This window comes from Dunckerocampus dactyliophorus, chromosome 17, assembly GCF_027744805.1.
Source record: "Dunckerocampus dactyliophorus isolate RoL2022-P2 chromosome 17, RoL_Ddac_1.1, whole genome shotgun sequence".
Lineage (NCBI taxonomy): Eukaryota > Metazoa > Chordata > Actinopteri > Syngnathiformes > Syngnathidae > Dunckerocampus > Dunckerocampus dactyliophorus.
The window spans coordinates 19,764,856-19,781,075 of NC_072835.1; the positions used below are offsets into that span (position 1 = coordinate 19,764,856).

Below are 16,220 nucleotides of genomic sequence, written 5' to 3' on the forward strand. Positions count from 1 at the left end.
TAGTTGCAACACGAATAAAGTTAAAGGAATGGTCATTTGTTGCAGTGATGATGTATTTTTCTGTCCTTAAGTCTCTTGGAGACATGCTCTGCGCAAGCATTTTGTAAATATTAAAGAGACTGACAGGCCTTCCTCTTGGGAACCAATTAAAACTGCTAGGACTGTTTAAATAACATAAAAATGACTTTTAAAGGTACATTTTGTCATAACAAATACTGAGGTGTTTTTTTTTGACAGAATTTGAATATATTGAATGTAAAGTACATTGTAAATATATAAGAAAACAATTAAAATGTGAAATAATAAATTGCCCATCAACGAAAATGACATAATTTAATAGATGTGTGTGTATATATAAGCTTACTTACATTATTAAATTTTCTTTATATGTTCTGGCCCAAGTGCAGTGCAATTTAGTTGGTAATGTATCATTACTTTCATAAACTTTAGTACCGCCCCTGACAATCTGTACCAATCAAAAACCTTTGATACGCATCACCTTTTTTTGATTGGTAGTTGTACCTGTCAGGTCACGCAGGGTAATGCTACGTTGTCGTTGCATCAAGAACTAGGAATTTCCTTATTGTATTGGAAAAAGCAGCACCCCCTGGACTGAAATTCTGACCTAGATATACCGCAACCAGTACGGGTCTCATGATTGCTCATGGTTGCACACAAGAGCTGGCCAACATATCAGTATGGACGTGGTACTGACGTTTTTATGTATAAATACCGTGAACTCTTACATATTTATTTCATATCTGTGTCGTTAACAATACGTGTGTTCTTTAAATACGAAACAAGGAGTGTCATTGTGAATCCGAGGTCAATTGAACGCCTCATGAATCCAAGAGCACTGTCGCTATAGTAACTTGGCGTCCGAACGTAGGGCAGTTTTATGGAGCACTGTAGCAGTTTATAAACGACTGACAAGTGGTGTAATTAAGTGTAATAACAATGCCGGCTTGTTTGTCCACACCACTAAAACAAAAAAATGTTGCTAATTTGATTTAGCTTACAAAGTTGTCGCTACTTTGCTATCAACAACAAGGGGCTAATGCCAATGCTAGCTGGATGAAGCAAGGCTATGTCCGGCAATAACCTCCCGCCGGTGCGACACCTGCCACAGTGGAGCCGAGTCGGGCGTCTCGGAATTCCGTGCCCGCCGCGACGATTACCGCTGAACCGCCTGCAGCCACTGAATGTGCCCGCCCTGAGGGACAGAGAGGGGCCGAAGACAGCGACAGGAGGGTCCGGCCACGGCGACGCAAACCCCCGTGTCGCATCACTGCAGAGGAATATTGAGTTCTTACAGCAACAGCACAAACAAACTCTGGAGAAACTTCATGAAGAAGTTGAGTATCTTAGACGGGAGAACAAAGGTGAGCAGTTACTTTACTTTTTTGGCATTTTGCTAGCTTTCTATACACTTGGGCCCGTGAACTCAGTGACTTCCTGCCAGTGTAAAGTAAGCTCCAAAATAAAAGCATAAGCAAAGGCCCTACTATAAGTTCCTATAGTATTTTCATATTAGAAGATCATTAGCATTGAATGTTTCACTATCAAATTGTGAGTTAATGCCAGCAATTTTAATGTTTACCCACATTAACATTCAATCAGTCCATCCTGACACATAAATGACTACAAATCTCTCCTGATAATTGAATGCAAAAAGGTATTTAATCAGGGTATGCAGGTTACATGGCAGCACTGGTTTTAAGTTCAATGTAAGGTAAGTTTGCTTGTTTTTCCATAATGAACCCCTGCTGTCCCTCTTTTCATGTGGATGTTGCAGAGTTGAAGTATAAGCTGATCATGGAGGATCCCAAGTCAAGTAGAAAAGGTGAGATGGAGATTTAATTACAGAGGATTCACAAAAATACGACACTTACAGAGTACCTTCTTTTCAAAGGGCCCAATACTGCATTGACCTGAAAAATAAGGCGACCCCTCTTTTTTTGTGACTTATTACATGGCAAAACTCAAAACATTTTAAACCAAAACGATCGTACAGTTGCATCGTCAATAAAGCATTACTAGCTATACATATCCATACAACACTGCCTCCACCATGTTTGACACTTCGATGTGGTATGCTTTGGATCATGAGCTGCCCCATGAATGTGATACACGTTGAGCCTATCCATGCGTATAATTTCATGAACATTTTTAGATGTTTTCTAGCAAAGTCCAATCTGACTTATCCTTTTCCTGTCAACTTGGGAACTTTAGGGAATCCATCACTTAATGATAACATGTGCTCTTCTTCCTATAGGTCAGAAAAACAGTCAGGTGGGTTTTGCTCCAGCAACTCAGGCAAAAGGACCCTCACAGCCCCATTTGCTAAGGTGAATGCCCAACACACTTCAGTCAGACAAACTGCATTTGTCACAAACTATGCTCGAAGTGGTATTAAATAATGTAAATAACCCTCAAACAATTTTTGTCAAATATGGAATATTCCATAATACTACTGAGTATCTCTCACTGATTGGTCAAGAGAGATGATGCTACTGTAGAACAACTTTAAATAAACCCTCAGAGGTCCCACAATCCGCATGTTGGCCACAAAGTCACAGTCTGGAGATCGGGAAGACCTGGTTTTGAATCTCCGTTGGGCATTTCTGTGTGGAGTTGGCATGTTCTCCCCGTGCGTGTGTGGGTTTTCTCCGGGTACTCTGGTTTCCTCCCACATTCCATTCGTTAGGTTAATTGACCATAGGTATGAATGTGAGTGTGAATGGTTGTTTGTCTATATGTGCCCTGCGATGACCTGGACCAGTCCAGGGTGCACCCCGCCCGTTGACTCTAATGAGGAGAATGACTCCACGGGTCTTCAATTAAAATTGAGTAAGGTCCTCTTTGAAAATGATAAAACTAAGTTTTGTGTTTGGGGTTTTTTGTCCTCTGTGAAGCGCTGGGCATATACGGGGCGGTCTTCATGATGCTATGAAAACACAGAATTTCAAAAGTGACCGTTTGAGCACCTTGTCTCTTAAAAGTGGAGCAAACAAGTGATGGAGATTATCAAGTTTTCTCTCATTTGGTGGTCATGAAAAGGCTCTAGGGATGCATGTTACTGTTATAACATCACTAAAAAGTCAGTTGTATAATAGGGGATCTTTTAAGTGTGTCAGTGAGGTAAATAACATACATTCAAGTTATGCTAAATGTACTAATACTATCTAATGTGGGACACTGCAGAGAGATTATTGGACCCTCCAGACCTAACCGTGGCTCAGAGACGCCAGGAGCACAGCCTCGACAAGTTCAAAACAATCCATCATCCCATCCGCCACGTGCTTCCACCCTGCGGGAGTGTGAGCTCCTCATCCGGCAGCTCTACAACACCAACAGTTTACAGTCTCAAGAAGTACGTGTTGAGAGTCAAGAAGCTTCTTGCTTTCTAGTGATGAAATAAATCTTATGCCCTACCTCACTGTGCCTTCCAGATTGTACGCTACAAGGCTTTGCTGACAGACATTATGCTCAACAAGAAAATCACTCCAGAAAACTACAATTTGACAAAAGCATACCTCATTGATGGTAGCGGGTAAAGTATCAGAGAGCGTCAAAATCTCTGGAATCCCTGACTTTTCTTATAATAGCTTGATTTTTTACAGCAAATTCTCAGACATCAACATGTTCCCTAGACTGGGTCTGCAAACGGCAAAAACGTATGTAAATATAAATAGATCTCCCTCATTTGCTTTCTGTTTTTGAATAAAATGTGCAAAGGCATTAGATCTACCAATTAGACCTTTAAGGGTGATGTTTATGACAGATTAATTGAATTGATGGCGCTTTTCAGGGTACTTGAGCAGGAAATAAAAAGGCCATTAAAGAAAAAAAAATGCCAATAAATGTCATTAAATAATTTAAAAACTCATGGAATACATAAATTGGTCATGAAATAAACAATTATTTTTTTTCATGAATAGTTTCTGTATAATTCTGTTATATACTGTTTCACAAATGTCATAATTAATGAAATTGTGAAATAGTATATAATAAAATTATGTACAAACTACATCATTTATCAAATATATTAATTCATGGATCATTTATTAACATTGTATTTTACCTAATTAATTTAATTTGTTAACATTTGAATGAATGAATTTGTGAAATAGTATATAATAAAATAATATAAAACTATTATTTATTTGTATTATTTCATGGTCCATTTATCTATTATATAACTGTTTTAATTGTTTTTAATTTAATCATTTGACTGTTTAATTAATGGGCAATTTTATTAAACAATTTCACATTTAAATTAATTAAATTGTAAAATAGTATTAATGATTTATTTATTTCATGACCAATTTATATATTCCCTAATGTTTTGTATTATTTACATTTCATAGTATTTGGCAATGAATTAATTGATGATTTATTAAATAATTCCACATTTTAATTAAAGTGTGAAATAGTATGCAATATTATACAGAAACTATTCATTAATTATTTATTTCATGACCAAATTATATGTTCCATAACTTTTTCAATTGTTTAATGACATTTATTGGAAAGTGTAGTGCTCTGAATAAATGCATGCGTTTGCTCCACAATGTTTTGCTTCATGCAGCAGCAGTTTCTCCGTAAACTCTACCATAAACTTTACATAAGCCTTACAGGTGCGACGTCTGCTCTGCAGGCTGTGTGTTGCAGTAACGATGACGTTTACAGTATGGTAGAGTGTAAAGAGAAAGTGCTGCTGTATGAAGGCCAACATTGCGGAGGAAAAGCTGATAAACATTTCAGCACTGATCTGAAAACATGCCAAAAAAAAAAATCAGAAGAACAACAAGACTGTGAGGCAAACGCGACCACATTCAGCGAATACTTACCGTGCCTTTCTTTGCTGATTAGTTTGGCCCTTTTGGCCATGGTTCCTTACCCTTAAGCGCTAATAGTTGTGATGCTATTTAAAGAAGGAAAACAAAGCAGCTGGAAATAATGGAAATGCACAACAAACAACCTACAAAACAGCCTCTTGTCTCTCCCAGGACGGGTGTGACCCTGCCAGCGCTCACACAAAGCATTAGCTCCACCGTGGCGGAGCGCCAGAAGAGGACTCGTGCTGTGCACAGAGGCCATGTCAAGGCTACAGTGCGTTGAGAAGATAACAGCTCATCATCACCTCGCTCACCACCAACCACCTTCAGGATGGCTCAGGTCCATTTTTTTATTCCCCTCCACTGAATGCAATCTGGAATGTATTTCCAGTAGCAGACTGTTTCAGGTATTTATTTTTTTTTTACCCAAAAGACAGGCCATACTTCTGTTAAACAAGTCCATATGTGCACTTCCTGTGGATATAATGGCCAGACGACAAAAGAAAAAGACACAAAAGGAAGCTAGTGTATCAAATTAAACTTTATCGTATTTTTTTATTAAAAGTTGGCCTGCTGTTGGACGTACTGGTTGCTTATTTTCACCAAACGTACTTGAATGTTGTGTGAACGTTCTTATTATCATACAAAGATTGTTATGATATGCCACCAGGTATTCATAGTCCTCAGTTCAGTCTGTATCTGGCATTTGAATTTTACAGGCAACTTTGCATGAAAGGGGAATTACTACACCTCTAACACATCTCATTATGATGAGGTGTTTCTGAAGAACATCCTCCTCTTCACCTGGACAGGGAACACAAGCAAGCATAATGGCCGCTTGTGCTTGTTTATGTCCATTATAAACAAATATGTCTTATGTTTTTGCCTGTTTTTCGTATCGGTGTCTGGAACTAGCAAGCACTACAGCCACTGATGCTCAATAGGCTCAGCTCTATTAACATGCACACAGTGTTGCAGTGGTCTGTTGAGGCAGCTGCAGCCACAAGGGAGATGGTGACCGAAACCTCAAAAGCAGAGGAACGGCGCTACCCTTTTCTTTTTTTTTTTTTCAAAATCTATTCTAAACTGGTGGCAACCTCATTGGACCACTTTTCACGCTTAGTCACTGTTACCTAACACCTTTTTTTTTAAAATTCTAATTTCCATTTATTGAGACACTGCGTTTAAATGCACCTGCTCCCTTTCAGCATATTATGTTGAGCTTCATGCCTGATGTCAACAGCTTTTTGTTAAGTAAATATCAATTATGATTATGCTAACTGTTGCCAGTGGAATAAGTCCCTGTTGGCAGTAGTAGAAGTAGAATGGAAATTCTACAAATTGCAGTTTGTTTGTGAGAAATTGCATGAATTGGTTATTACGTACATCAGAGTATCCTAATTTATTTATTGTTTGAGTTTGAATTTGAGTTACTACGCACAGATAGAACATGTACAGTGTTTACCATACATTCATTTATTTGTGGCATCTCTCTTGGTCACTGGTGTGCATGAGTGACGGGAAGAAAAGCTGTCAAGTTATTTGCCACCACCTTCTGGTTTGCATATTTAAATCTCTAGCCCACAAATATTTTCGACTTTTTCCTAGGGAAAAAATACTATCTTTTTTAGCAGGGGTGTCCAAAGTGCAGCCCGCGGGTCATTTGTGGCCCGCTGTTATTTTCTTATTGGCCCAGGGCACATTCTAAAACATAATTTAACAAGAAAAGTAGGGAAAAACAGCAAAAAAAAAAAGTTTTAAATTAGTAGTAATTTTACAGGAATAAAGTCAAAATAGTCAGAAAAAAAATGTAATCAAATGAGAAAAAAAACTTAGTTTTATTAGAAGAACTTTGTAATATTATGAGGAAAAATAACATCATTTTAGTAGCATAAAGTTGGTTGGTTGGTTTAATTTATTTCGAACACGCATATGTCCGAAAAGGAGTAGGAAGAAGCAGAACTTATTTAATCCTACCCCCTCTTCGTAGCACATCAATTGCTAATACATGTGTGTACATACAAACACGTGCATACATATATATACACCTACATCTGCACCTACACAAGTACGCACATTTTTACATATACAGTATACAGGTACACAAATGATAAAAAAAAAAGGTTTTATTTTTTTTTTCCCTTTCTCCATTTTTTCCTCCTTCTCCTTTCCTTTTCCCTTTCTATTTATCCTGTCCTTTCTCTCCTGAGTTGAAATATTAATAAAGTTGAAATATTAAAAGATTTTTTTTTAAGTCATGATATTATGAGAAACAAAACTAAAATAAAGAAAAATAAAGTTGTCATTTTCGGGAAATTGGGTTGCGGAAAAAGGTAGAATCTTAACTATAATAAAGTCAAAATATTATAGGAATAAAGTCATAATTACAAGAAGAAAACGTACACGTTGAAATAGTTGGAAAATAAATGTAAAAAATAACAGCAGAAAAGGGGAAAAAAAAGAAAAGAATAAAGTCAAAATATTAAGCGAAAAAAGTCATATTCTAATGGAAATGTGTGGACTTTGTGTGGATATTATGAGGAAAAATGATGTCATTTTAGTAGCATCGTGATATGCCATGTAAACATACAGACAAACATGCGTGTTTGGACTTATAACCATAGATTATTTTAGAAATGGCACTTATTAGAATACAGGGCCTGTAGCACATCAGTGCTGTGTCATGGCAACATGATTGACAGCTGGGGGTGGGGGGCTGGTCCAGCTTGTCACCCGCCTACCCCGCTCTCCCTCCCTCCCTCGCTCTCTTCCTTCTACCACCTCCCCCTCCGGGCGTCAGTGACGTACACACTTCAAGAGCGGGACCTGCCCTCCCGTCGCCATTTTTTAGCCTCGTACTCTTCGCTCCTCGGCGGCTCGGTAGAGAAGGGCAGACAAGGAGGAATAAGACAAAGTATTTGGGAAATACTTCAAAGGGACTGAGCGGAGAGGAACGCGCGCGGCCGCTCCTGTGTAACGTGACATGCACGCGCACGAGACGAGCCGCTGTTTTGCAATCTTCTCTCGGGTAAAGAAGACGTGTGGCGGGCCGCCATTTTTCTCCTTCGGCGCCTCCAAAGTCCGCTCCGACTCGAGAAGCGGGATTCAAGGAGGCCTTTCCCCGACGCGTGCCTTACCATAAGACCCCGAGAAGGTTGTGCTAGATAATTTTCCAGCGACGACGTTGAGCAGACATGAGGAATTATCAGACGAAGTGAGGACACAGCTCCCTCCTCTTCGTCGTCTTCTCAGAACAGACACTGACCGGAGAAGATAACTTACCAGACGAGAATCTTATCGGAAGGAGGAAGTAAAAGGGGAAGCTTCATTGATCGTTTGTTGCTTGGACGGGCGTCCATGTTTATTTGTCGTAAGTTTTTTGTGTATCTTTCTCGACCCTGCTGACCACAGGAAACACATTATGGTCCAAAGTTGGATCCGAGCCTGCTGTTTGTGAGCGCGTCAGGTAGTTTGGTTGAGGGGAGCTCCACAACCTGCAAGGTGGGGCGGCCGAATGAGCTGCCCTGCAACCCCCGCTTTGCAGTGACGTCAACACTCCCAGACCAGAGTGCAGGTTGTCGTTTTCCTCACCTGTAGGCTGACTTTTTAAGTTATTTTTGAACAGAGATGTCCACTGCTCGCTTTGACTCATCTGATCGCTCGGCCTGGTATTTCGGACCCGTATCACGCCAAGAGGCACAGAATAGGTTACAAGGACAGAGACATGGCATGTTTCTGGTTCGAGATTCGTCCACCTGCCCCGGCGACTATGTGCTTTCAGTGTCTGAGAACTCCAAAGTATCTCACTATATCATCAACTCTTTGCCCAGTAAGAGGTTTAAGATCGGGGACCAGGAGTTTGAACACCTCCCTGCCCTTTTGGAGTTCTACAAAATCCACTACCTGGACACGACCACGCTGATAGAACCAGCTCCCAGGTAGGAAGGATTAAAGTACACACGCTGTCTCCTTCTCAGATTGCCTGCAGATCAACTTTATCTAGGTTGGCTATTTTTATCAGAAGTAACCTACTTTCAGTCAGACTGCAGACTGTTATGTCATGAAGGATCAAGACAAATGTGAAATTGGTGCACATGGCTCCTCTACAACCACTCATGCAGCCTGGAGTCCTCCAAAACCAATAGAAACATGTGCAATTCTACTTTTTTTGATAAAGTAAAATCCTTCTTAGAAGGGTTTTGTGGATCCATGGAATTGAACACCACTTTCAGTCTTTGATTTGTTCAGGTTTCTCATACATTTTCCCCATGAGAATGAATGGAAATTCAATTACAGCAGTCAGTTTCACCAGTTGAACTTTCTTATGAAGAACATCTATTTATAATTACCCTATTTTGCGATACATAGGATTTATAGCGCAGTGGAGTTTTGGAACGCGATATGAAACAATATGAACCTTTTCATATAAGGATTTTTGGGAACGAAAGCATCACAATGGTCAAATTTACTGAAACTATCAACCTTTGTTGTCTTTCTATGCACAAATATATCTCAGTCGCCATGATTTGATTTGCTGTGTGCCATGTTTTGTGACTGAAAAATTAGAGATGCGGCACCGTAATACACATGCACATCTGAAATCTTAAATGATTACCTTTGCCAACTTTTGTTTAAACCCTGATGAAATGCCTCGTTTATCACGTTTAATTGGTTCCAGATCTGGCTGTGAGAAGTAAAACTCCGCACAGTAGGGTTCCTTTTTTTAATAAATTAAACATTTTCGTAGTTGGAGCACAGAAAACCTGCTTACGACCTTCTAAATCTGTTTTTTAACATCATAGCCCTCTAGACATGAAATAACACCCCTATAATCACCTTTACACTTGTAATACCAATTTAGTTGACAAAATAAGAGCAAATAAACCATTTATGACATAAATAAGACTCGGGCTTGTGTTTGTTACAATAAATGTGTTTTCGTAGGGGACATGAAAGAGGCGGACAGGAAGTTTTGTTGAGTTGAGTTTCAACTTTGCGTGGCTAACGGCCGTAGTAGTAACCCGTGTTTTTATTCGGAATTTTTTGTTGAGAGATAATTCAAACCTGGAATAAAATACTGTTCTGGCGATCAAGTTTGATCATTACAGTAACACTTAACATAACTTGCAGAAGTAATTCCACTTTGTCGTCAGTCTAGACAATCCGGACAAGCACACCCTACATGTATGATTTCGTCCTCTTCCTATAGTTGGGTGTGTCACATGGTTCTGTCTGTGCGTCTGATTACAGCGCCACCTTTTAGGTGTGCCTTATGTACTACATTGTTGTCACCCAGTGATCCGTTCTAGTGTGTATTAACCTGTCATCATCCTAGTACTATTTAAATACTGTACAGTAAAGTTTGAAGTAACTTTTTAGCATAATTATTTGTCATGGAAGTAGAAGTAGTTGTAAAAGCCAACTGCTAATAGTAAAAGTGTAAAACAATAAAATTTATAGCAAATGCACGTGATTCCAGCTTTCGATGTTAAGTTCCTGTTTTTTGCTATTGTCGTTGCAATTCTTCTCTTTAACTTATCACTGATAACATTGTGAGAAGGTACACACAAAACCCAAACACAAATAGAGGCCCTGTTTGTTTTTCTTGCTGTTTGCTTGATTTTTGTTTCCATATTTTCTCTGAAGAATTGGCTAGGTTGCTCAACAATTCTGAGGGTCCTCACCCATGGACTAAAAATGGTTTCTCCTTCCACCTTGACTAAAGTAAACCATTTTGTCAAAGTGTTGATGGAAACTACATTGTTGAGTAATTACTTGCGTGGGGAAAATCCAAATGTTGCATGGGTAGTCTACATTACTTGTTATGTCTCCCTCCTGTGTTTCATAATCTCCAAGGTACCCAAGCACAGTCAGTGGTCCCATCCAGCCCATGGTTGGCCAAGAAGAGAACCTGGAGTATGTTCGGACTCTGTATGACTTCACTGGCAGCGACGCAGAGGACCTCCCCTTCAAGAAGGGCGAGATCCTAATCATCTTGGAGAAGCCGGAGGAGCAGTGGTGGAGCGCCAAGAGCAAAGAAGGCCGTGTCGGCATGATCCCTGTGCCCTACGTTGAGAAATTGGTACGACCTTCGCCCCACCCAGGCCAGCCCACCCTCGGATCCCGCAACTCCAACAGCTACGGCATCCCCGAGCCTTCGCACGCCCTTATCCATGCCTACGCCCAGCCGCAGACCCCTTCGCCACTTCCTCCTGGCACTCCCGGAGCCGTCATCACTCCGCTCCCTTCGTTGCAGAATGGACCCGTCATTGCAAAGGCCATCCAGAAACGAGTGCCCTGCGCCTATGACAAAACAGCTCTTGCTTTGGAGGTAAACACCATTTGCCTTATTTCCAGTGAATGTTTTGTCCTTTACATTGAACCAGAAATACAGAGCATGCAGCAATCACAATATCAGAACTGACAAGTCATCAATAAGCACATCTAGCTCGTGTCTACTCGTGCATTAAGAGCTAAATGCATTGTTGCACCAAGTGCTTTTTGGAGCAATCACTTATTGGCATTTGTATTAGACTCTTGTGTTTTGAAAGGCAGCAGACTATTAAGAGCTCTTAGTAGAGTGCAGCCAGATTTAATTTGGATCAGCCAAATTCTGCTTTGTCCCATTTGAGCTATACATTAAATTTCACAAAAGTCCACACACAGATGTTACAGGTGAAAATGTTCCATCCCATGTCAACTGAAGAGACTATATAATTGATGTGTATGGCTGTAAGATGGGAGTTGGGAAGAGATTGTGTGATTGTGCAGTTTAGTGGCAAATGAGGAAGTAGCCTAGCTTGATTTTCCATTGAACTGTTATCATTAGTGATGTTGCACGGCACACGGGACGATATCTCATTCAGATCTTCCTTCTCTCCTGCTAACATGTTGAAACATGTAATGGGGTTGCAAGGTGCTCCACTCTTAAAGCAGACCCCTATGTCTACTGCAGCTACTGTAGCATACTCACTATTATCCTCATCAACATTATTAGTCCTATGTCTGACCTGTTGTCGATTATAGGGAACGTATAATAACATCTAACCCAGCTAGACACGATTACTTAAGTGCAGTTACTGGAAAAAAATAGTCTACCCTGCCACCTAGATGGGATCTTTCATTTAATAGTAATGATGCAATCGCACGGTCAATTAACCAGATCTGCAAATAGAAGGTAATGGGGGAAAATACTTGTTGGAGAATGTGTCATCATTTTGTGTAGCATTGAAGTGTAAGAAGCCACAGTTGAAACAAGCAATGAATGCACCCCTCTACTTCATCATAGGTGTATATTTAGTAGTGACATGTGTGATCGTCTTGTCCAAATAACGTAAAAAAGATGAACAGTTGTGAAAAGAGAGCTGGGTCCCGTGTTAACAACCTGTGGAAATTTATAACTTGCTTCATGCTGGCCTGCTTTACTGCAGCTTATGTCATTCCACGATGGTGGTACGGTGATTGATTGTGTCGAATAAATCTACACGTTAGCATGCGTCCTCTGTGGAGCAATGTTGCAAATGTAGAATATCTTGTTAGCTTCTAGTTGGTCTTTTTTGAAGCTCTGTGACTGAAACTAAACTGCTGAGTGACAAGAAGGCGATTAATTGAATGTTAAATGTGGTAAAATGTGTGAATTAAACGTATTTTGAAGCTTTTGATGCAAAATGGAGTGTACTACTAGCAACCAGTATGGGCACTGTTGTGTCGTTCTCAACCAGTTTTCAAGTCGAAAGCACAATCGTAAAGGATCGATCAAGACTGATCGGGGTGAGTGACTTTTGCGAAGTAGGAGTCCTTCTTTATAAATGGAATATTTTTGTAGTTGGTGCAAAGAAAACTGTTTACGACCTTTTAAATCCAGTTTTTAACATTATTAGAGCCCTTTAGGCATGAAATAACACTTTACATTTGTTTTATCCAATATAGTAGACATAATAACAAAAAATAAGACATATTAGACATAAATAAGACGTTACATGGACTCAAGTGAGAGTTGCTTGTTTTTTTACTGGACCGCGTACTTCCTGCTGTGGCTGTTATCACATTTTAAATGTGTCTTCTGAATTCCTTATATTTGTATCATTCATGAAGCCATTTTATGTTTGAAATCATGACAATATTTCAGTGCTAAAACTTGGAGCTACTGTCTTATTTTTGCAAGTCACATGTTCATATTTTGTGTGTAACTCCCAGCCTGACCCAAAAAAACAAATAAAAATTTGGTATTGTTGTATATAAGGAGCATTAACATAGTTTCAGTATGCCATGGTTCTTTGACGGATTGATTCAGCTGACCTTTTTTTTAATAGTTGTCAGTCAGACATTCCACTCAAGCTTTGGGCTGCTGCATTCTTGGCATTCCAGAGTGCCGTAAAAGATTATTGTGACAGACAATGTGACCTGATGTCCTTTAAAGTACAAATAGCGTGCCTTCACATGCGCTTCGGTGTGGCTTTGCTTCTCTAATCCAGATAAAGACCATATGGTGTAAAACAGAATGAGGTATCGTTCGTGTCACAAACCCATCTCAACGTCAGCCCTCGTCTTCTCAGTCATCTGCTTTTTAAAAAAATGTATTAAGTCAGTTTTTATTGGTTTGAACTCACACATGCACTGTTGGCTACGGTCGGGACGCTGGTATCATAGTGGGGCTATTCAGAGAGAAACAAGGATGGCTTTGAATGAACGGTTTGACAATGCTTATTGTGCTTTTGTATGAGGTAGAAAGGTTGTTGTTATTGTAATAAGACTTTGAACTTATTTGACGTGATGGTTTTGATCACTTCAACCTTACCTCTTAAGAAGTGCAGCCCCCCCTCATGATTTGTGGGTCTTTTTTGAGATTGTTGCTGCCTTAAATGCCATTGGAACGTCTGCTGGCATTAAACATACTTTTATATTTAATACACAAGCTCAAATTTCATCTCAGGCAATTACACTGCATTAGATATTTTTAAGAATTCACACAAATGTGTGCGTAGTTTGTAGACCAAGTGGTTGAAGGTTGGATTTTAGGACACAAATGTGAAAAAGTTGACTCTGTGTGAACGATCCTCCATTTATTGTTTGCTCTAGGCTCTTTTATTCACAAGTTGCCATTCCCCGTGTACGTTTTGAGGTTGAAAAGTGCTTGTCAATTTTTAAATGTATTTAATATGGCATTTTTTTTTGTTCAGATGCTGAGATCTTGTGGGCTGTCATGTGTTATGCTCATGTAGAATCGTAGGAGCTCTCTGGGCATCTGTTCACAGCGCTACAGATAGGTGTACCTTATTTATTACATCATTTTCACCCGCTGATACGGTCCCGTTTAGAGGCGAGTGTTTACTAATACGCAATTATTATTTTTTCCGACCCACCCCCCAAAAAAATACCAGGAGCGTTCCCGTGTGAAAGGGAGATCATCCAGATATGTTATTGCCTTATGTGAGACGCTCATATTATAGACTATCACTCTGTGTCTATGCTGGTCCTCTTGTAACTCTGCCCCCCATCCTCTTCCCCTCAGGTGGGCGACATAGTCAAGGTGACGCGCATGAACATCAATGGTCAGTGGGAGGGTGAGGTGAACGGACGTAGGGGTCTCTTCCCTTTCACCCACGTGAAAATTGTAGACCCCCAGAACCCAGATGAGAGTGACTGAACGACCCGAGCAGAATGACTGGAACCTTCTTGCCTGGACTGAGCTGTACGTGAGTCTTTTGGGCGGCCCTCCCAGCCCCCTGCCCAACCTTCTGTCTTTCTCTCTCTCTCTCCCCCAAAGTGTCACTTTGTGCTTTTCCTGCTGAGAGGTGGTACCATGACAACGCCCACCCCCTTTCTTCCTATCTTTTTGCCACTGCTGGAAGAGGCTTTGACTGTTTACATCCTAGGATCGAACTAAAAACCTGACTCCCCTGACAGTGTTCTTACACCGGGGTCCATTACATTTCCACATTTGTGTTCGCAGTGTATATTTACCACACAGCTTGACAATTTTCAGGCGTGTATGTCTCGTTTGTGAGTGATTATTTGTACAAAGTGGGCAAAGAACGGACTAAAGCAAAGTGGAGCTAACAAGAAGCTAGTCTAATATTCTAAGCACACGCTATGTGATTTTTGTGTGATGGACAAATCTTTTTTGTTGTTGTTGAATTTGTGCCACCTGATCAACACTTTAGCAATGGACGGGGATGTATGTAGGAGGGGTGTCATTGCATGGCTTGGAGCACAACAACGCTGTACCTAAAGATTAGCTTGTGTTTGCAGTGCAAGCGACACCCAAGCACTACAGCACTTCCCACTATAGCACATCGTGTGGATCCCCACTCTGCAGGTGAGAAACGCCCCCAAAAAGTCTGTCAGTCAATGACAACCCAACAAATGCCTTTTTAAAAAATAAAATAAAATAAATAAGAGAGTAGGATAAATGCGTCTTTTCCGCATTCATTCCCCTCTCAATGTTTTTAATGTACTCCTTGTCTATTTAGGATTTTTAACTAGCTTTATTTAAATGCTCTCATTATGCAAATGGCCTCATGTCAGTGATGGAAATGTTGCCATCATTTCTTTTCTTTTTTTTTTTTTTTTTTTACCATAGGAGTGCCCACCCCTTATCTGCTGTAAAAAAAAAAAAAAAATTTATATATAATAAAAAAAAAAAAAAAAAAAAGATCTGCCTCTTTCTCACCTCTTAATGCTTTGGGTTGAAATGGTTTTTACTTGCTCCTTTTTTCTTTGCTGGGAAGTGTTCCTTCAACAAAAGGGAAACAGGCCTGCTGGTTGCCTGTGTGCAAGGAGATACTTGTGGCCAAATGCTGCTTTATGTCATGTATTTCCTCATGGTTATGATTTCATAGCCTCCTGGTCTGTCACCAGTGTGGCGTCATGAGACATGCTCAAACCCCACTACTTAAGCAATACACACCCTGACTGTCCATTAGCCCTCCTTGAGGTGAACTTCTTGTGCTTCTGAGTTGTTTAGTAATGGCATTAACAGTATTACTGTGTTCCCAACTTCTAGGAAAGCCTGTCTTGGACTTCAGAGTTAAAAGAATTGTGCCTTTTTATTTTCTTATACCATTGACACGTGTTAATATTTCCCATGGTTAACACTTGTGCTGGTATTGACCCTTTATGTACAGAACAAGTAAATAAAATTTACATCTGCTACTTTGAAGCGCATGTGTGTTGTCCTTTTGAGCGTAACTGGAGCTCCTCGTGTTCCAATACGTGACAGTTCCACTTCTTTTAATTCTGCTTCTGCCCAGGAGAAAGGAAGCAATTAATGAATTTTAATGAAGCGCTAATAAAAGACAGTCAGCTGACCCAGACATGGCAGATGGAAAACTTTTCAAGGGCAGTGTGTAGGAGAACATGTTTGCTGTTTTCTACAAC

The 16,220-nt window shown here is 40.0% G+C and overlaps 2 protein-coding genes across 3 annotated transcripts; both read left to right on the forward strand.

Moving 5' to 3' along the window:
• The first annotated feature begins 846 nt into the window (after window positions 1-846).
• si:ch211-222n4.2 (uncharacterized protein LOC101885505 homolog) lies at window positions 847-7,478 on the forward strand. 2 transcript variants are annotated; one of them, XM_054757320.1, is made up of 7 exons: window positions 847-1,382; window positions 1,796-1,843; window positions 2,276-2,348; window positions 3,205-3,373; window positions 3,453-3,553; window positions 3,624-3,677; window positions 5,013-7,478. In XM_054757320.1, the coding sequence occupies exons 1-7, from the start codon at window positions 1,088-1,090 to the stop codon at window positions 5,122-5,124; spliced, it is 852 nt and encodes a 283-aa protein (XP_054613295.1). In that variant the 5' UTR covers window positions 847-1,087; the 3' UTR covers window positions 5,125-7,478. The 2 variants fall into 2 exon arrangements, with proteins under 2 accessions (XP_054613295.1, XP_054613296.1); XM_054757321.1 differs by having other exon boundaries at window positions 3,453-3,546.
• A 199-nt stretch (window positions 7,479-7,677) lies between these two features.
• On the forward strand, window positions 7,678-16,002 carry crkl (v-crk avian sarcoma virus CT10 oncogene homolog-like). Its single transcript, XM_054757319.1, has 3 exons — window positions 7,678-8,779; window positions 10,698-11,172; window positions 14,353-16,002. Exons 1-3 carry the CDS (start codon window positions 8,469-8,471, stop codon window positions 14,485-14,487), a joined length of 921 nt encoding a protein of 306 aa, XP_054613294.1. The 5' UTR covers window positions 7,678-8,468; the 3' UTR covers window positions 14,488-16,002.
• The last annotated feature ends 218 nt before the right edge of the window (window positions 16,003-16,220 follow it).

What these genes read in the sequence shown, in the direction of transcription:
- si:ch211-222n4.2 (XM_054757320.1), top strand. Translation starts at nt 1,088, where the DNA reads ATGTCCGGCAATAACCTCCCGCCGGTGCGACACCTGCCACAGTGGAGC. An exon ending in TCCCAAGTCAAGTAGAAAAG is followed by an intron (nt 1,844 to 2,275) that starts GTGAGATGGAGA and finishes TTCTTCCTATAG; the next exon opens with GTCAGAAAAACAGTCAGGTG. An exon ending in TACCTCATTGATGGTAGCGG is followed by an intron (nt 3,554 to 3,623) that starts GTAAAGTATCAG and finishes GATTTTTTACAG; the next exon opens with CAAATTCTCAGACATCAACA.
- crkl (XM_054757319.1), top strand. Translation starts at nt 8,469, where the DNA reads ATGTCCACTGCTCGCTTTGACTCATCTGATCGCTCGGCCTGGTATTTC. An exon ending in CTGATAGAACCAGCTCCCAG is followed by an intron (nt 8,780 to 10,697) that starts GTAGGAAGGATT and finishes ATAATCTCCAAG; the next exon opens with GTACCCAAGCACAGTCAGTG. An exon ending in AAACAGCTCTTGCTTTGGAG is followed by an intron (nt 11,173 to 14,352) that starts GTAAACACCATT and finishes TCTTCCCCTCAG; the next exon opens with GTGGGCGACATAGTCAAGGT.